The sequence below is a fragment of the Stegodyphus dumicola genome, chromosome 4 (assembly GCF_044657685.1).
Source record: "Stegodyphus dumicola isolate Sdum_Otavi_A_Nest chromosome 4, ASM4465768v1".
Taxonomy (NCBI): Eukaryota; Metazoa; Arthropoda; class Arachnida; order Araneae; family Eresidae; genus Stegodyphus; species Stegodyphus dumicola.
The window spans coordinates 88,675,964-88,697,867 of NC_140771.1; the positions used below are offsets into that span (position 1 = coordinate 88,675,964).

Consider the following 21,904-nt stretch of genomic DNA (forward strand, 5'->3'; position numbering starts at 1 on the left):
GATGTTTTTTTTGGGGGGGGGTACTTGCATATTATTCTGTCGACCGTGAAAGTTTGTGGAAATGCTGCCAAAGTCAAGCCGTTCATGCCTGTGGAATTTTGAAGGAACTGACATATCTTAATAAATAAATAAATAGTATTCAACTGGCTTCGTAAGAAGGCTTTTGTCAGTTTCTGCTATTTTTATCAGCACTCCAACTCTACCAGGAGATCTGTTTTTAACACTATTAGTACAATCTTCCCACAGCTAATCGTTTCTGTCCATTACTGTTTTGTTAGCTGTATTCAGCTGAACATATCATGCCTATCAGTACACACTTTTTTGATGATAGGATTTTGCATAATTTTGAAAATAATCCATGTCTTGCTGTTCTCTAAAAAGCAAGTCCCATTTTTTTAATCATTTCTTTCCAAATTCAAGGAAAACATACAGCAATAACAGTTTATTTGTAGCTCTGCTAATAAAAATGTAAGATGGCTTATTGAGAATCAATCGAGGTTACATCACACTTATCTTGAATTGTGCTAGGTCAACAGTACCATTTTTTTTTTTTTTTTTTTTCTTAATTTTTTTTTATGTGGAATACATAAAATTGTTTTTTTTTTTCACTATATTTAATTTTTTATGTGTTTTATTGCATCATTGTTCTACATCATTCTGTTATTACATTACTGTTCTATGTTTTTTGTTTTATTGTTTCCATTTCCCATATATTTCCAGTGAGACAGATGTGGTTGAAAAATTAGATGACATATATAATGTAGGAACATTTGTGCAAATTCATGAGCTTCAGGATTTGGGAAGTAGTTTAAGAATGGTTGTTATGGCGTATAGACGGTATGTATGTAAATTTTAAAAAACTTGAAGATTTAATTTTAAAAACTTAAGTTTTAAAAAGCAAATTTAAACTTTTTTTAAGCTTTACTTTAAAAGTGTAGCTTTATAATGAGAAATGCTTTAAGGTTGTTTATACTTTTTAGAATAATATTTATTTTAATTTATATATTAGTATGCTATTTTTATCCATGTTTACTAAAAAAGTCTCTCTTTAAAGAGTATTGTGGATAATCATTGGTTAAACATGGGCTAATAAAGATACAGAGGTTGGACAAAAATATTGAAACACCTCATAAAATGCATATTTCATCTGAAATGTTTATTCTTGCAAAAACTATTAGTGGTGCTTATGTGTTTACTCAATGCCATCTGTACAGCATCCTCAATAAGTTATATCATTTGTTATTGAGGCAGTGTGCTGTGCATTAGTGAATATATCATGCCAGAGCTAATAAAAAACCCGAACATGGATAATTTGTTAAGGCTTGTATGATGGGTGCTTCATAACCAAGGTAGCTGAAGTGTTTGGTGTTTCAAGATGCATAGTAATTAATATTTTTAACTCATACAGAAAAACCAGATCTGCTCAATCACAGCATGTATGAAAATGTGTGTTGAGGGATCATGACAAATGTTCATTGAAGAGAGTTGTGATGAAAAATAAGCTGCAAAAGTAACTGAACTGAATATTGCGCTCACAAACTCTGTCAGCACCAAAACAATACAAAGCTCCACAAGTGGGGTAATTTTGGGTGAGCTGCAATGCAAAAACCACTCATCAGTGATCAAAATGTCTGGAAGAGGAGGAAGCGGCTCCAAAGTCATAACACCTGGACTATAGAGCAATGGAAGACTGTCATTTGATTGGATGTGTCTTGCTTCACATTGTTTCTGATTTCTGGGTAAATTTACATCTGGCAAACATCTTAAATATTGCAGAAATAATTAAATATCAGAAGCAGTGATTTTTTTTTAGTTTTAACACAGTATGGAAATATTGATATGAATTCAAAATTTCTGAGTTGGTTTTCAGTTAATGTTTGGGTCAGCATTGTGTGGGATTACCTCTCATCTGACCTTACCTGTTGCCTTTTCATCTAACTGGTTGTAACTACTTGATCTTTCTGCAGTAAGTCTTGCGGAAACTTTCAGATGACAAACAGATTTCTACAGCGATGTGACAGACAATGTGGTTCCAACACCATGGGGACCCTGCCCATTTCAGCTATAATGTTTGTACCCACCTAGGTGTCAGATTTGGCCAAAAGTGGATCAGACAGGGTATTCGGTGTGTTGGACTGGTCGATTTCTGAACCTATCATTTCTTGATTTTTTTTATGGGGCATATGAAGACACTGATTTATGACATCCCTATTTACAATGCCAAGGAGCTAGGACATTATCTTTGACTTGTTTTACTTTTGTTCATGTAAATTTGTTATTGAAAAGAATATTAACTTACCTGGATGTCTTTTAATTTCTGATGTTTCTGTGTACACCAGAGCATCAGAAAAGCATTTCCGATCCCGCATTGCTATATGATTCTGAATCATCAGGGTGCAACCTAAGCCTGCTAGAAATTCTGAAATGTAATGAGACACCCTGTGTATACATCCATTAACAGTATGGATAACTGGAATTCTGTATATCTAACACATGTGAATTAGAACAAGGAATTGCTAAGTTATTTTGCTTACCAAAGAGAGTAAGTAGACTTGCATTATTCCCCTTTTTTTTTTTTTTTTTTTTTTTTTTTTTTTTTGTGTGTGTGTGTGTGTGTCTGTGTGTGTGTGGAAAACAGTTTTATCATAATTTTAGGAATGCTTTTAATTTAAATTATTTGAAGTTCTATAAAGATAGTCATTCTAGTAAAATATATAATTATTTTTTTATTCCAGAATCAAAATTGTGAAACAAATTTTAGAAGGTATGTATTTTTATATAGTTATTATTTTTTTAATAATGTTACTATATAATAAACTGCAAACTCATGATTTTAGATAATACTTGTCAATGTCTAAAGGAATTGTGATTATTATTAATGAATCATTTCTAATAATTTACAAAAATGATTTTAAGCAGTGTTCTTTTTTTGTCCTCTGCATGTTTAATTTGGTTCTTTCTTAATAATCTGTAAATCTAGGCTGCTGTATTAGTATAACATATATACATAAATTTCACATCATTGAAATTGTATCTGTGTATCAACTAAAAATATTACAAGTGGCATAAGTTCTAATTAACGGGAAAGTTTTATTAAATTTGCAAACAAAAGTAACATTTGCCGAAATTTTAAAAAATGTTTTTCTGACTATCAAATGATACTTGAAAGTAAATTATTTTTATTTATCTTTTAAAAATGAAATCATTTAAATATGAAGATCTAAAAACTTGTAAGCTTTTATCATATGTTGTAGAGAATTTTTAGAAAACTTCAAGGTTGTTTTCAAAATGAGAAGCTTTCCAAATGAGAGACTAAAGAGAAATCCACTAGAAACAGATATAAAGCTAGACAAAAATTAAACTTATATCCATTTGTTTCATAGGCAAGGGAACAGAAAGAAAGTGCAATTTTAGAAATTAAACAGAAAATCGGTTTTTAAAAAGAAAGTTACCTTTCAGAACATTTTATACTTCAAAAGGAACACAGTGAAGAATTACTCAAAACAAGAAAGAATAAGAAAGCTTTTGGTTTTCAAAAGCCTTAAAATTGCTGAAAATAAACGATATTATTCTTTATTCATAGACATTATTCTTATACATAAACCTTTATTTTAACAATATGCTGGAGAAAATAATTATTAATGAAAGATAAACATTTTAAATACATTTAAAATACTTGAGACACACTATGACAGACTATGTCATTTAAATAAATTTGAGACACACTATGTCATTTAAATAAATTTGTGTCAAAGATTCCTACCAGCGGACAAATGGTAAAGTGGCTGACTGCATGGGCATTTTTGTAGTTTTCTCTGTGTGTAGCATGTATTTCAGCCAGTTTTCCTTAAAATGGCCTCCATGAATGCATCCTTCCTTTAGGCAGATAGTGCTCTAATGTTTTACCATACTTAACCAAAACAAATCATGTGTTAAAGGTGGCCCATACATATACAGTATAGCTGAAACATGTCTCTGTTTTTACCCGTGGGAATAGAGAGGGGATGGTTGAGCAACGAAAGAATGCAAAGTAACTGATCCTTTTGAATGCCAAATTGTTTCAAGAGTATAAATTCTTAAGCTTGATGTGCAATAATGGAAAAGTGAATCTAAAAGTTATCTAGAATTGTAGTAAAATGACTATTAGATTGATTAAAAGAAAAAAATTTTGATATTCATGTAAATATTATGTCTTGCACAGACATCATAAAATGATTTTTTTATTTTTAAACCATCAAATATTATAGTGTTGTACCAGATTTTTGATCAAAGAAATAATTCAAGCACTTAAAGATCATGAACAAAAATTTCCTGAAGTGCCACATTTTATCCATTGCTTGGTTATTTCGAAATGGTCAAGAATCTGTGAAATCCATGCAGCTTGCTAAATATTGCACTATTAAATGTGTCAAACCCACCTATGTTAAAAAAAATGTTTAAAAAGATTAGATATATCAAAATCACTTTAACAGAGATCTGAAATGTTGATTACAAAAAAGTTCAAATTTATAAAGAAATTTCTTCTTAAGTTGAAATTTTTAATGACAATTTAAAATTTATATTGTGCTTGAAAATTTATGTACAAAAGAAAAAATTTGGAAAAAAAAAAAAAAGGATTCCATTAAAAAAAGTTAATTATAAACAAAATACCAAAATGCATTACCGTATAGCTGATGTAATGATATAGCAAATATATGCAATGACATATTAATAAAGCAAATACACACTAATATAGCAGAATATCATTTAAATATGTTGCATGATAGCTTGTATTATTTTCTTTAAGAAGTCACTACTAATATAAAGAAACATTGAAAAACATTTTAATTCATTTTATAAACATTATAGTTTTAGAAGCGTTAACATTTTTTTGGCCTGGCAAATAAAAGGGCAAATGTATAAAGAAAAATATGCTTCAAAGAGTATGTTTGTGTGCTTAAAGCTGTTTCGTTTTCTTAGAATCTAGTTTGTTTCAATTATTTTTAACTGCACAAAATAGTTTTATTGTGAACTTATTTTCGGCTAATCCCACATGTTTATTAAAATTAACTAGATGCAGAGGCAGATTCTCATAGGAGACGACGTCGAAAAAATCGAAGGCAAAATAATGGTTCTTCAGCTGATTCTGTTGATTCACATCAGCCTGATATTCAACTTGTAACAAATACTCCAGTTTTAATGGTTGAAGTTGAAAATCTTGGTCATGAACCATATGAAGTAACTGAAGAAATAAAGGTGAGTTTTTAGAGTACTTTTTGTATATCATTTATTTAACACTAGAACAGCGGATCTTTTGATATACCTGAAATGTGGCGCGGGTCAATTTGATCCTAGATAGAAGAAAACACCTAAAAATATGCACAAGTGATTACTTTCGTTAACCAAAACATTTTATTTTTATACAAAAATCAGTACTTTTCAGAATTTACGTTAAATATTTTATATAAATCAATGGAAATTTTAATCCATTATTCCATTGATTCCATTGATTATTATTAAATTAAATTAATTTAATTTAATAATAATCAATGGAAACCTAATTTTTAGAAAATCGTCTTATTTAAAATTTTATTTCCTTAAGTATAATGACATGTCTTTTAAACAAAATGAAACATTTTTCTAATTTTGATGGAAAAACAGAGTATATCATTTAAATAAGTTTAGACATAATTTGTAGAGAAAAAAATAAAAATTTTACTAGTTTTACCAATTTTTAAAAATCCAATTTATTGTATGCATTGTGCACAAAATTTAGCATTACGTTTTGTACATTTACCACAAATAGGGGATTTTGAACAAATATCTTGAGTTTTATGTTTGCATTTTGAACTGTGGCACTAGACTCATTTACACTTAACTTGTTGCCCGTCGTTTTCAGTGGTTGCACATACACCAATATGTCGCCTTTTTTAGCCGGAAAAGAACAAACTTTTCTTTCAGTTCTCCAACTAAGTCTTGAATGAATTGCTGTCTACTTATAGGTTTTCCAGGTATAGCTTTGTATAAAACCCAGGCATTGATAGCAGCAAGGTCCAAAATATTATAAAAACCCTCTGCAAGCTTCAGTGTTGTTAAAAAGTTATCTGCCGTGACATTTCTACCTTTGTTTTCACATGGACTTAATACAGAGTTCGTGCGGTCCTTAAGAGTCCTTAAAAGTCCTGAAATTTTTTGAAATCGATTTTTGGTCCTTAAAAGTCCTTAATTTTGGCCAAAATCAGTAGAAGGTCCTTAATTTTAATCATCTGAAATTTCTCTCTGTTTTTACGACTGCCATTTTGAGTGTGAATTAGCATTTTGGAGGAATATTTTTGGCAATTCACTGACGTATATGGTTATCTTTTGAATGGGTTCATGGGTTATAATTTGTCTCTGTTTCTAACATAAATGATGGGATACTCGAGTTTCTAAGCAAGAAGTAAAACATAAGCATTTCGAAATTCATTTTTTCTAATAAAGAGCTCTTAAACAACTTTTCGTTTTTGGTGTTGTGAATTCTTTTATTAAATGGTTCTAAATTTGACAACTTGTCAACATTTTGGCGATTTTAAGATCAGTTTCTATAGAAAATTTTTAATTCAGAGATCTGAGAATTTTTCGGCGATTTTTTTAAAACATCATAACATTGATAAATTTCATTAAAATAATGGTAATATATTAGAATTATATTTAAAAAATAACATTAAAATAAAACATTTTTATTTTTCGCTGTCAAAAGTTTCATTTTGGCAACTTATTATACAATACTTTAAATCTGAAAAATAAACAAGGTATATAGCTGTGAAGCATAATTTTCGAAACAGCTCTTAGTAAAAGCAAAATTAGCTATGTAATTAATTAAAATGTCTTCTTTTTAATTTTTTTATAGTAAGCGGTTTTCCCATGTAATTGTCTCAGATTATTCAAAATTCTCAGAATATGCATCAGTTTTCTCTATAAAATTAATTTTACACTTTTTCCTTCCCCCCCTTTTTTTTTTCAAAATATTTCTGGCTTTTTGCTGTTACAGAATTGGTTGGGATAATTTTTCTTTAGTATTTTTGACATTGCACCATGGAAAGTTTAGAAGGATTTGAAGGCAAGATTTATAGACCCATGTTTCTAAAAGACTTGAGAAATATGTGAGAAAATGAAAAATGTCTCCAGGGTATCAACATATCATCACGTAATGGATGCATTTTACAAAGAGCTTACGATGAATTTCTTACTTTTTGGAGAACGTCTGCAAGAACAATGGAAACATAATGTTTGAATGTTTTACTCCTGATACTAGAATCTTTTTTCTTAACATGTTTATCTTCCTTTTATTTTCTCTACTTTTCACTAGACAAAAGCATGGAAAATATCAAAAATGCTTCTAATCTTATCACTTGGCATTATAGAAAGAGATTTTTTTTTATTAATAAAGAAATTGAAAACTTACAATTTAAAAGATTCATCTATTGTGTCGTACACAGAACTGGTGCTATGCATTTTCCCACCTGATGCAATCTCTGTGTATCCTAAATTCTGCTGCCTAGTGCCTATCTAAATTCTAGCATATCGGATGCTAGAAGTTTTGCCATTTCTAGATTCTTTTGTTCTGTGTGTCACTAAATTCTAAAAATTCTGCCACACCTGCTCTGTACCTGGCCTTTACCATATATATTTCATATTTCTTCTAAATGTTCAAATTACTAAAAAATTAAATTAGCCGCTTTCTCTGTATATTCTAAATGCATTTAGTGTTTTTTAGAATAACAGAAATCCTTAATTAAATCCAAAAATTCTAAAATTAAAAGGAAACATGTTGAAGAAAGAATCCGAATACATAAAGAAAATTATTCTTCAAAGATATGTGCAGTTATTATTATGTAAATTACCCAATTGTTTATCATTTCAGCCTTTACTATAATTTCCCATTTCTGTTTCCTCATATGATAGAGTTACTGAGCCAGATTAAATTTAAATTAAATTGTATTATCTTTGACCACTAGTCCACATTTTTAGTTTGAATTTGACTGTTCTTGTTTAATTACGTCACCATGAGCTGTAATTGACTTTCAGATACAGTGATAATTTGCTTCACGTCTATCGGGGGGGGGGGAGACTATTTAACTTTTACCAGATCAAGTAAACCCTCATAGGTACATTGTGGAGAGGTTGACAAGCTAGGAGATAAAGCACAGAGAAACTTGCGAGAACATTGGTTTGCACAGAGACACATTTCTAATTATTGTCAGAAAAGATCGATAATTAAAGAGAAGAAAATCGATATAAACTAGTCAAAATGTTTGGGAAGGCTTGTAGAGACATTAGGTATTTTTGAAAGCAGGAAAGATAAAAAATGAACAGCACCTTCGCCAGGAATCGAACCACGGACCTCTGGAATACTGCTACTAGTGTGCAAACCACTACACCATGAAGGGCCGCCCCGCCATGAAGGTGGGAGAAATATCTTATATACTCCCCCTTTTAAACGGCGACTTGGGTTTTTAGGGAATCCAATCGCCAAATCCTTTGTGGGGAGAACCCCATCAAGTAACCATCACACATCAAATAACCATCAACACCATCAAGTAAAACTTATTCTTTGCATCTATTGAGACTTATATATAAAACAACTTATCACCTCTGGCACTTTAATGGCTTATTGGAACCTTAAAGTATATTAACTGGGTTACAATCGCTGGAACTCTACACAAAGCTATGACATTAACTGCATTAAGCAGAGCTTGATTAACTTCAACACTTGCCAACTGTGCCTACATCAGGCTTTTCAGGTTTGTTCCAATCAGCAGGTCTCTCTATGGACAAGCAGCAGAGGGACAACATTTAGTCTTTTGTTATGAATCATGCTGATTATGATCTCACTTCTCATTTTAACCTATGTCGTTTGACATAAAATCTCCCTATTATTTGCTAAACCTCTAGGCTGAACAAGTATGTGACAAAATTAGACAAAAAAAAAAAAAAAAAAAAAAAAAAAAAAAAAAAAAACAACATAAAGCTAACTATTAGTAAAATGTAAATGTCACTTATCTTCTTTTAAATATGTCCAACTATTATAAGTAAAATATTTAATGCTAGTTGATAAACTGCATGACATTTATTTTATTCTCAAACTTATTCATAATTATGTTAGTTAATTCATGTTTAGTAATAATGCATACTACTTAGGGATCTATTTTATTTTTAGGATGGTATTACAAAAGTGAAATTCAGGCATAGAATAATATTTTTAATTGAATTTATTCAGTTTCCATTTGCTCATAGGTCCTTAATTTTTTTTTATTAATGGTCCTTAAAAGTACTTAATTTCCGTGTGCAGAAGTGTGTATGAACCCTGTAATAGTTGCAGCACTGCATGTTTAGAAAGAGAAACTTTGGATGGACTTTGTTATCTTTTCCAAAATACGGGAATCCATTTATTAGATATTTTGATTCAACATCTGCAGCTAACCAGAACTTGATTCCAAATTTATCTGGTTTGTTAGGCAGGTATTGAGTAAACCTACACCTAGCTTTTGTAGGAAATAATTGTTAATCTATAGTTATGTTAGGACAAGGTGTATAGTTAGTTCAGCAATTTTCAATGAAACAATTATAAATATCAAAGATAAGGGCAAATTTGTCTGTCTCTAGACGATTTGATCTCGTTGATTTTATATCGAAGCGTAAGAATCATTATCTCATGAAATTTGTACCTTGACACTGTATTTCAAAAAACGGTGGTCCCCAGTTCATTGACCACAAGCTATGCAGTTCAAGTCCTTTTGCACAATATGTACCATGTACATATAAAAATGCTATAAAAGTATACATTTCTTCTATTGCTATATTCCATTTATTTTCATGAATCTGTCGATAAGCTTCATCTTCAGTGCATTTCTTTATATGGTTCAATATCCATTCATCTTTGAAGAGTCTCCAGGCCCTTGACTTGCTGTTGTCTATAACACTGCGTTTACCAAATTCATTATTTCCAACTTTGAGTGCTACTGCTGATTTCTTTTTCGGATTTGAGTGCACACGTTTTTTTCTTATTTTTTTTTTTCTTTTTCATCTGATAAATTATCAATATTATTGCAATGAGAAGGTCCAGATGTTAAGGCACTGCCAGAGTCATCACCACTTTCATATTCTTCATTTGAATTCGAATTTTCTTCATGAGCCAGCAAGTATTTATTCTTGCTACTCAAAATCGAAACACTATCATCATTATCATCATCTTGTGTCATTTTCAGATAATTGTTGTAAATATTCCAAAGCTTCCTGAACAGTCCTAGACAATGTCATGACATCTTATCAAGCCTCATACCAAATATAGAATAAAAGCAACTTCAAAAAAGTTTTCGAAATATCAGTTGTAATTTTCCCCTTCATTCGAACACAATTCCTGTTTCGAAGCAAACATTATGACCTTACCTGAAAACCTACATTATTCCCCCTCCTGGTGCAGTCCATTTGAGGAATTTGGGGGGTGAGGCAAATGTACTTTACAGTTACTTCCGATAAAATGCATTTGTTTTTTTTTGTCATTTAGGCATAAATATTTCTTTTTTCTGGGTCAAACTGGCCCACTTTGCGGTTCTCGGTATAAATGTTACACATTTTCAAATTCGATAAGTTGCTGTTTACCTTAAATTATTTAAAGTCGGGAAAGGATTTCAATTAATACTTTTGGCATGGTGACAAATTCAAGATTGGTTTGGGTCAAATTGACCCGCTTCATGGTTCTAGTGTTAAGTTACTGGAATGTAAAGTTTTCAGAATTTCAAACTGTGATAATTTTACATTTAACTATCTGTTTTTTTAAAGCTTTCATTTTTAATTGTTATTAGACATTTTTTAAATTTCTAATATTGAAAAATAACTAAAGCTTTCTCAAGAATTAAATTCATATTTCAATAGGCTCTGACTCAAGAAATTGTTAAGACAATAAGAGAAATCATTGCTTTGAATCCCTTATATCGAGAATCTGTTCAGCAGATGATTCAAGCAGGTCAACGTGTCATAGATAATCCAGTGTATTTATCAGATTTAGGTATTTTCTTTTTTCATTTATTTACAGTTTTTCCTCTCTTAATTTTATTTGGGTACTTTTCCGTTTTGCGGGCGCAAACGATAAAGTCGCCAAAAATGGTACAATTGATGCCAAATGGAATATCTTCGCTGGTAATCTTTTACGCCTCATTTTCAAAACAAGTCGCAGCCATTTCTTACCAGATTGACTGATTTTTTTTTTTCAATATTGGCATACAATTACATAGAATATTTACAAAGATAATTAAATTTTATGCCCCAAGACCATTCGCAGTAATTAAGTCAATTAGGATGCAATCACCCGAAGGCGAAAATATAGAAAAGGCAAAATCAAGGGTTAAATTCCTCAGTTCTAATGAGAATAACACTAGTGAAGTAAAGCACTGCAATTTTTCATAATTTCTGAGTACTATTCGTACGAATGGAAATAATTCTTGCATTTAAATTTGTATTTCAAATTAAGATTTAACTTGAAATTAATGTAGGTAGTTACTGAGAGAATTATATTTTTGTAGTATAGTTTATGTGAAATGAGATCACTTGGGGTTACATGATACAAACCGGTGAATCAGGATGTTGAACCATCCTATTCTTTAATAAATATCTTTTTACAAATTTATTGGCTTTATTTATTGGCTTTTTACAAAATTTTAAACCATATTAAAGTGTTTATGCCTTCAAAATAAAAAATTCTTAGAACTAACATTTGTTAACAATTTTATGTGTATACTGTGTGTTGTCGCCAAAGTCTGCTTGGCGAGATTTGCGTCGGCGAAACGGAAATGTACCTTTATTTGCTTTGCAGTGTATGTCTACATATGCATATGTGTGTATATATTTACATAGGTAAATAAATCATTTACATGTATACTGTATTTACTTGTATATTCCTCCCTTTTTTTTTTCTGATATTACTTCTTCAAATTCTAAAGGAGAAAATTATGCAGTGTATATTATTTCTGAGGAGAAGAGCTTAAATGAAAAACACAGCACACATGAAGAGATTTACTAATGTTACTTTATTATGTATTTCAAAGGAGTAAAATTTATTGATCTTAGTTAATGTTCTTTTTACTGCTGCTATATACTAACTTTTTTCTGCATACATTTCACAGTTTCGTCCACTAGTCAAAAGTTCTAAATTATATGCTGAAAATGCATGGGGTGGATATTTGGGCTCAAAAAGCATATCCCCATGCAGATATGCAAGTAGTGTGGTATATAATGTCGCCATTTCGGAACAAGACATTTTTTATTGTTACTTTTTCTAGTCATAATTGTATTGTACACTAGTCTCTAAAACTTAAGCAACTTCTGTAATTTTGGTCCTAATTCAGCAACAACAAAAAAAGTAAATAGGATGCAGAATGAATAGAAAAAGGCTTTATCAATAGAATGGGGTTGGTAAAAAAAAAAAAAAAAAAACTGTCTGGTCAAGAGAGAAAACAACAAACCAAAGAGCTCGTGGTGATGGCGATAAGGAGCATGCCTTGCGCCCTCCGATAAGTGTGGCAACCCTAGAGGAGAAGTTTCTTACGAGTAGCGAGCAGAGCGAAACAGGCAGGCTGTCGGGCAGTGTGCGCGAAGTTCCTAAATAAAGTTTAATTTTTATTGTGCACTATGTCTTGTTAATATTTATATTAATGCAGTAAGAACATAATCTGTGATATGGAATTCGAGGATTGGTGGTAAAAACATATAGGAAGTCACTATAATGGTGACCCGGACTGTGTTAAATCGTATGAACAGTTCTCAAGCACTTTTGGTTTTGACTACAAGCCATCACTCAAGATCTCCAAACCAGAAGTAATGGATTACATCGGTTTTCATCCTCCGAATCACAGATGAGTAGTAATTATAGATCATTTTATAATTCTGTTTTCTACTTATCATTTAATTTCATTTTCTTTAGTTAAATTTTTGCTTTTATTTTGGCTTAAACCTTGCACGATGTCTGATGTTCATGCCGTCCAAATTCCGGTTTATAACCATCAGACCCATCTTTATGGTTTATTATGTGTGAAAGTACCTTTGCTCTTGCCACCTCCAAACCTATCACAGAATCCATTACTAAATATAATTATGTAGTTGCTCATCTTCCTCCAGATATTGCATCAATAGTACGGGATTTACTTATGAAACCAGATCCTATTGATCCATATACAAAGCTCAAAACTGAGTTAATAAATCGTTCAGGAGAATCTTTTCAGCAAGAAATTCGCCAATTATTATCTGGAGAGGAATTAGGCTCTCGAAAACCTTCCGATTTGCTTAGAAATATGAAACGTCGAGCAGAATCTTTAAATGTTCCTGATAACTTAATGTTAGAATTATTCCTTCAACGTTTGCCTTCGACTGTTCAGTCTATTTTGGCAGCGGTTTCCAATTTAACTGTAGATAAAGCTGCAGAAATTGCCGACAGAATTTTAGAAGTAAATCCAACCCCAGGGACTTGTGCCGTTTCTCGCACAGTCGATCAGTCTCTTGAGGATAAATTATTTAAACAAATAGAAAAATTAAACAAACGTATTGATCGCATTTCTCTTTCTCGTGGCCGCTTGCCAAATCGCGGAGATCGCAATAAGGAAAGAAGCAATTCCAAAAGGAGAGATTATTCTGTTTGCTGGTATCATAGACGTTTTGGGGAAAAAGTGTAGAGATGACAAATGTACAAAACCTTGTTCATGGCAGGGAAACGAAACCAGCAAAGAATAGAGGCGACTTATTCTTTGCCTCAAGCTTCACGTCGCCTGTTCGTTCGTGACCGTAGAACAAACCTTTCATTCTTGGTCGATACCGGCTCTGACGTGTCCTTACTTCCAGCAAATAATTCTCAAAAACGGAATTCGTCCCAACAAACACTTTTCATTGCTAATTCTTCTACTATTCATGTTTATGGTAAAAAAACACTTTCTTTGGATTTCAAATTAAGATGACAGTTTACATGGACTTTTCTTATAGCAAATGTTAGTACACCCATTCTTGGAGCAGATTTTCTCCATTTCTTTGAATTGGTGCCTGATCTCAGAAACAAATGTCTCAAAGATTTAAAAACGCATTTTAAAACCGTCGGTTGCGTGAAAAATGCAAGCATTTATTCAGTAAAAACTGTATTTAGTGATACACCATATCACAAAATTTTAAAAGAATTTCCTTCAGTTACTAGATTACCAGATCCTAACCAACCTGTTAAACATAACACCGTTCATTATATCATAACTAAAGGTCCACCTGTGGTTGCAAAACCTCGTCGGTTAGCTCCAGATCGCTTAAAAATAGCAAAACAAGAATTTCAAACTATGATGCAATTGGGGCATTTGAGACCTTCGAGCAGCAATTATGCATCCCCACTTCACATGGTTCCAAAAAAGGGAAGTCTGGAATGGAGACCTGTAGGAGATTATCGAGCATTGAACGCTCAAACAATAAAAGACAAATACCCTATTCCATGCTTAGCCGATTTTACTGCTGCATTGCACGGTACTAAAATTTTTAGTCATGTCGACCTGATTAAGGCATACCATCAAATACCAATTAACCCAGCCGACATCCACAAAACCGCCATATGCACACCATTCGGTTTATTCGAAAGTACCCATATGCAATTCGGCTTATGCAATGCATCCGCGACTTTTCAACATTTTATAGATGAAGTCACGCGGGATTTAGAAGGTGTTTACGTTTTTGTCGATGACTTGCTCATGGCCTCTAAAGATTCTGAGGAACATTGCAGGCATTTGAAAGCTTTATTTTCCAAACTTCAGGAATATGGACTTTGCATAAATGTTTCAAAATGCACCTTTGGTCAAACCTTAGTGAAGAGGTTGAAGTTTCTTACGAGTAGCGAGCAGAGCGAAACAGGCAGGCTGTCGGGCAGTGTGCGCAAAGTTCCTAAATAAAGTTTAATTTTTATTGTGCACTATGTCTTGTTAATATTTATATTAATGCAGTAGAACATAATCTGTCATATGGAATTCGAGGATTGGTGGTAAAAACATAACAGGAAATCACCATAAGCTTTAGTAAGGATATGACCTGTTCTAACTGCAGTTGTTGCACTGCACTATCTGTCAATACTCAGCACCAGATTATCTAACAGCTCTTAGGGTTCCCATTTTTGAAGAAGCATCTGTTTTATTTGTCTTTTGTTCTTCAGAGGGTAAGATTGTGGTACCAAGTATCTCTTTAAAGTATTCCACACTATTTCAATAGGATTTAAACCAGGGAAGCATGCTGGTCAATCCTTTCTGTGGACATCTTCACTTTCCACAAGCTCCTCAACATCATGAGACCTGTGTGGCTGTGGGTTGCCATCCATAAAAACAAAGTCTGGACCAATGGCATCCTGGAAAAGATGCATGTGGAGAAGGATAAATTAATCACAGTAGTCTCCCCATACAAGCACACCAGTCTGTTTCCATGATGTTAGTAGCATTAAAGCACGTCTCTACCATACCAGTTTGTGCTGAGAATCGTTTGGCAGATTGATATGACTCTCATCAATAAAGAGAATGTGACCTCATTTATGAGATTTCCAGCCTTTGTGTTCCCTACCCCCATGTAAACAGTGCTGCTAATGAGCTGCTGTCAATGGTATGCAGTACTCAAAACAGTGGTCAAATAGGCCACTTTTATGAAGTCATCTGGCCGCAGTAAACCATAACACCTCTTGTCCATCATTGTGCTCAAATGCTGAGCGACATTTCTGGGGGCATGTCACATTTAAAAAAAACTTTCTGTTCTAGTTAATGTCCCTAATTTCAATCCATCTTTACCTTCAGCCTTTAAGGAAATTATGTTTTAGTTTTATTGTTTCATCAGTAGATGGTGCCAGTAGCTTAACTTCTGTTCAGCCATTCTTATCTTATCACCATATCTTATCTCGTTTATTTGCACTTGGGTAGCTAAGGAAGATGGTTCTGTACTTAAACCATCGAATCTAGTCCTACAAGATTTACAAATATTATGTTGATTATTGTTGTTTGGCTGTTCCAATAATCATTGTTTGGTGTGTTATTTTAACTTAAAAAGTTAATATTTTATTCTTACTTTGTTTTTCATGAAAGTTGGCCACTGGAAAAAGGTCAGTTATCATTAAATGTGCCAAGATAACAAATTGAAAATCAGTTCTTTAAGACACCCTATGAAAAATGGGTTATGCTTCATTTCTGCAGCAACATAAAGCTGCAAACTATCTATCGAGAGCTGTTCTTATGACAGACAGACAGTGTTTGATGTTGTCCAAAGTATATCCAGACCACACTAAAAAAACTGAGTAATCATTGTAGAATTTAATAAAGTTTTACATTTTAAAAACCATAATTTTTCTCAAAAAAAGTTTGTGAATGATTAATGAGTAATCAGCAAAATTTATTTTTCATGGGGGTCACGACCCATACATTGAATATCACTGATTTAATGTTTTATAATTTATCTTTTGTGTTTTCTTTAAGTGCGTATATGTATATAATCGCACACTGCTGACCATTAAAATTGCACCAGGAAGATAGCAGAATCATATTAATTTTGCAAATACATTATAATGAAAGAATTAAAATTTCAGATAATTCTGAAGTACGGAGTAGGCAGAAATCAGTACCCTGAGCTTTTCTCTGTCTTTGGCAGTAATTGTTGGCTATTGATGAGCCACACCCTCTGATGTTGGCTATTGATGAGCCACACCCTCTGATGCCAATACTTAACTGCAGTGGACTGGAAACAGTGTGTTTTTCTTCTCTTGTTAGATAGTAGTATGTGAAACTGTAATTAATAGCGAACCTGCATTTTCTGTAAATAAATGTATGTTTTTATTGTTCTTCTGAAGAGTATTTTTTCTTGCATCCTAAGATAACTCAGTCGAGTCTGTTTTACGAAAGCAAATGAATATAGTGCTTCAGTAATAGCATATTATTATACGATTTGGCATGGGGGTCAAACTGATTTAAAATGACAGTCACAGATATTGCAGTCCAGCTTCCATTCTCTGCCAGAGTTCATCTTATGTATTTGCTGGCAGGTATTGTCATGTCAGTCTTTCTGGAGCCAGACATTTTCATTTGGTAAGATATGTAGAGAACACACCAGTCCAGGCAGAAGACAAAACATCCTGGGTATTAATGAAATGCAGAAAAGCACAGGCAACTTGGGATATCATCTGTCCTAGTGAAGTATGGAGCAAGAGAAGCGTCAAAGATATAGCAAAACTACAGTCATAAAACTTCAGTAATGTAACAGCAGCTGGTGAAAGCTTCAGCTATGCAGATGAGAGAAGGGCAGGATGTGTACTTATTGGCAATCTGTAACATCAACAGTATACCTGAATTATATGAAGAATGCATCATCATACAGACTCCATAGAACTACATAGTACCTCCATGGGACATGGCTATCAGGCTATTGTTAGCAAAAACAGAATTTATCCATATGGCTGTATGCTCATTGGCACACCACAACATCAATCTAAGTACTGTACTTGAATTATAATGAGGAATGCATCATCATGCAAACTCCATAGTACCTATTTTGGACATATCTCTCAGTATGCTGTAGTCAAAAACAGAATTTGTCCATAAGAAGACATTTCATTCATTTGTCCATGTTCCGGATGTATGTCATCATAACAATTACTGGATCTTGGCCAGTGTGAGCAGCAGTAGTGCAGTACAAAATTCTGCAGTTTTGGTAAGGTACTATTCTCCAATCAAACTCTGAGATACGATGGTATGTATTCCTTCATCTTACAATTAGATATATGACCTCTGACACCAAGAAAAGTAAACATGATTTCCGAATGAAAAATCAGCACCTTAGTCTGCCTTTTTATACCCTTCCAATATGTTTTTGTCTATAATGTGCGCACTCCCTGAAATGCTAATTGTTTCCATATCCCAGCCTGTTCTACCCCAAGGTCCGTAAAGTGAAAAGGTCTGTGCATTCGGAAACTGAGATATAGAATGCATGCATCAACGGAAACGCAAAGCCATTGCTTTGGAATGCTGAACTCCTATGAGGTCCTCTGTTTCCTGTGAGTGAGAATCTTTTTCAACATTAGTAAATTTAAACATAGAACAAAAACATAAAGCCAAAAAATTAAACTAAGAATTTACAGAAAATGTTAAAATCCGCCTATGATACAGTTTGCTTCTTGAGATCACAATTAGTGAAAAAGGAAGAAACACAGTTGAGAAGAGAGAATTTTAAAAATGACATTACATATAATAAACTTTCCAGTGCTTTAAAAGAACTTTTACTAAATCACGGGAAAAATAGCTAATTGATCAGAAAAATAGTGTGAGATAGGATGAAGAAACATTTTCAATTGCGTTCACATTACGCTATTTAAGTAGAAAGGCATATCTCTGTCTTCAGAAACATCTAAAGTATCCTCTTACATTTCACTACCCTTAGGCATTGTCATTATTTCAATTTCAACAAGGTATTTTACACGATGCTTTAAAAATTATGAAAATAATTAGAGAAGGTAACGGAGATTTTCAATTTCTCGTAGTTTTATTGTTTGATGAAATGAAAATAAAAACTACAGATGAATATGATATGAAATATGATAAAAGTTTTGGCTCATATTTGCAAAAGCTATTAGCACGTGTCCTTTTCGATAAATGGAAGCAACCATTCTTTGTAGATTTTGATAGAAGGATGACAGATGCCATCCTTTTCGACATGATTTCAAAATTCCATCAAATTGGTTCTAATGAGTAAATCTCACTGCACACTGTGGAAAACATTACAAATAAACCAAAATTAATCATGTTTATGCATCCAATTATCAATATTTTTTTTTTTTTTTTTTTTTTTTTTTTTTTTTAGATGAGCCATATCTTCTGAAACTTATTCGCAATTGGTTTTTAGATACTGGTTTTGTCTGTAAAATTCCACTTTTGAAATTATTTAAGATTAATGCTGATAAATATAAAGTTTGCTGCAAACTAACAGAAACTGGCATATTATGTGAAAAATCTCAGCAACAAAATGTACGTCTAGCATCTCAGTTGTTTTAAGAAACAACTGCAGCTGCATTAGAAAGATATAAGCCTGGATCTGATCCTAAATTATGTTGTGATTAAGTTTTATAACAGAAGCAAATAACTAGTTTAACATTTTTAATAGTGTTTGGATTTTCTTGTAAAAGTGCTTACGGAAACAACTCAGGATGCAGCAACAGGTATTTTTTTCAAAAGCTATGAAAAACATGAGGTGGATTGGAAAAAAAAATCATTTCAAAAAGGTGTTCTAATTTCATGTACAACTTTAAAACTCTTCCATCATGTGAAAGAAAAATATAACCACTCATACATTCTAAAGCATCGTTTAAATCAAGATGTTCTCGAAAATATATTTTCTCAGTTTAGGAGCAAAGGGAGCACTAGATGATCATCTTACTCCTCTTTATACCATATAAGTATGGTGATGCTAGGCAAGAATGGTTTTATTGGAGTTCAAGAAAGCACAAGCGTGAATAGATTAGATGATTATCTAATTTCAATAGTTTTGCATCATGCTTGTGTAACAGTTGTCATTGGAAACAATGATAAAATGTCATTTTCATATTCAGGTAATAGTAATATTGAAAAAAACATGGATTGGCCATCTGAAAATTCCGAACTAAAATTGGACATAACTTTCACAGAACATGATTATTTAAGTTATATTGCAGGATGAATAGCAACAAAGTATCATATCCATCACCCTAATCTTGGGGAATTTATGTATAAACTAAAAGATCCAAATTGTGCTTCATCGTGGATAAAATATCTATCACGTGAAGGACTAAATTATATGAAATTTGGAAATGCGAGTTCATAAAATGGAAGAACACTTTTTAATTTTCAACGGTTCTACTTTGTGAAAGGGAAAAAATATTATATTATAAAGGACTTTGCCAAAATTCTTAAACAGCAGTTTTCCGACACTGATGAAAAATTACTTAAAACATTTGCTAGGATTCAAACTTTCACAATGTTAAGGAATTTAAACAAAAAATTAATTAATCAAAAATATTCAAAAGCTAAAAGCAGAATATTAAATTCAGTTGATGAAAATTACACCATTATGTGGAAAAGAAGAAATAAATTTTTAAAACAAATTTCTTCATATTGCAAAATAATTGCTTTAAATGAATGAAAAATCAAACTGTCTTTTGTCTTAAGTGTGCTGTTTTTAAAGCCTAAGCATTGTAAGAAATGCTTAAATATATATATACAGGAAACACTTAGCTGCAGCAAAAATGGTGTATCCAGTATATCTCTGTTGAAAATTATATTTTTTATTGGACAGAACTGATTCAAATTACACATATTTTCTATACTAAAATTTCGGATGCAAATACCTGCTTACTTCTCGAAAAAATTATCTGATATTTTTTTTTTTTTTTTTTTAATTTTTAAACATTCATCTCAGGGTATTTGCATACGTATAAATGCATATTTCTTGATATAAAATATTATATTAAATCTTTATAATGTAAACTAAATAAATAAAAAATATTTTCGATTCTGAAATAGCAAATTGGTACATAAAAAATATGCAAATTCAAAAAACTATTTTGTTTTTTACAATAGCATTTGCAAATTTTTATGTGCCAGCTCATTATTCCAGAATTCAGTATGATATTTGAATTAGCTTAGGTTATGCTTAGAATTTAATAAATGTAGCCACTAAATTAATGCAACTTACAGTGCATAATTAGGGTTTTGGTGCATCCTAGCAAATGTTGAGCTTAATTTGCCCTTTGTTTAAATCATTCAAAGTTTATTTTTATAACTTTGTATATGTCTTAGATGTTATACGCTTGAGTATAAAATATGTCAAAGGAATAAGGATATATACAAAGAAAGTTTATTTTTCATGTTAGCATTCATTTATTTATTCAATATACCTTTAGTTTTAAATATGTATTTCAAAAGTTGTATATATGTAGATATAAAATGTTTATTAGATGTTTCTATGTGTGAAACTAATCGATTTAGTTAATATCTTTTCCCAACCTTTTAATGTAATCATCTAGCAAATAAGATCGGTCGTTTTAAGTGCCTACCGTAGTTTCTACCACCATAGTATGAGAGAAAGTGACAGAAGTCTGTGACATCACGATGTAGTTGAACTTTCAAAGCATTTTCTTTCTTATGTGCAAATCTTGTTGATTTTACTAACCTTGGTTCTACCCTTAGTGTAAATTTCGGGTTTTTTGTGCACTTCCTTTGTGATGTAACAATTTTAATAATCGGCAATATATGTAAGGAAAGTAATTTTAAAATCTTTTTATTGTAAATAATTTTATATGTTTAAAGTTTTCATCTTATACACTTTTCTCATGACTCATAGACTTAATGTTATATGTGTATATTTTATATATATATATATATATTTTTTTAATAGGAGCTGCTTTAACTGGTGCTGAGCCACATGAATTACAACAAGTTATTGAAGAAATAAATGTATGCTTTTAAAAGCCATTATGTATTTTCCACTAATGTTGATACTTGATTTTAGACAAATTTTATGTCATGTAACATGCCTGCAGGTTCGTAATTGATTGAATGCACACCGCTGATACATCATTGATGAACCGATGATAGCTTGATAAAATTTGTTTTCCCAAAAGAGACGCTTAACTATTCTGGAACTTTCCCCAAAAGTACTCGTACAGCTCTTCTCAATATGACAGAGCACAATCAGTAGTTACCACTACTGATTACTTTAAACAAAACACGATGCAAAGCGCATCTAATGAGTGAGGCTAGCATGGAGATCTCTCAATACTCTGAAGTCCACTTTGAGCCTAAAAACTAAGAACTGATGCTCTCTCTGATCTTATATAGTTTTCGCTGGCTGACAAGAAGTTTCCAGTACTTTCATTTCT

At 32.0% G+C, this 21,904-nt stretch overlaps 1 protein-coding gene across 2 annotated transcripts in view; it reads left to right on the forward strand.

Annotated features, from left to right (window-relative positions):
• The window catches only part of Lon (lon protease homolog, mitochondrial), a 105,590-nt gene that overhangs the window by 19,842 nt on the left and 63,844 nt on the right, over positions 1 to 21,904 (forward strand). For both annotated transcript variants that reach the window (XM_085815185.1, XM_085815186.1), the window contains exons 3-7: positions 721 to 837; positions 2,736 to 2,764; positions 5,054 to 5,235; positions 10,894 to 11,026; positions 21,421 to 21,479. In XM_085815185.1, the coding sequence (XP_085671311.1) occupies positions 721 to 837; positions 2,736 to 2,764; positions 5,054 to 5,235; positions 10,894 to 11,026; positions 21,421 to 21,479 (520 nt within the window). The remainder of the gene's footprint in view (positions 1 to 720; positions 838 to 2,735; positions 2,765 to 5,053; positions 5,236 to 10,893; positions 11,027 to 21,420; positions 21,480 to 21,904) is intronic.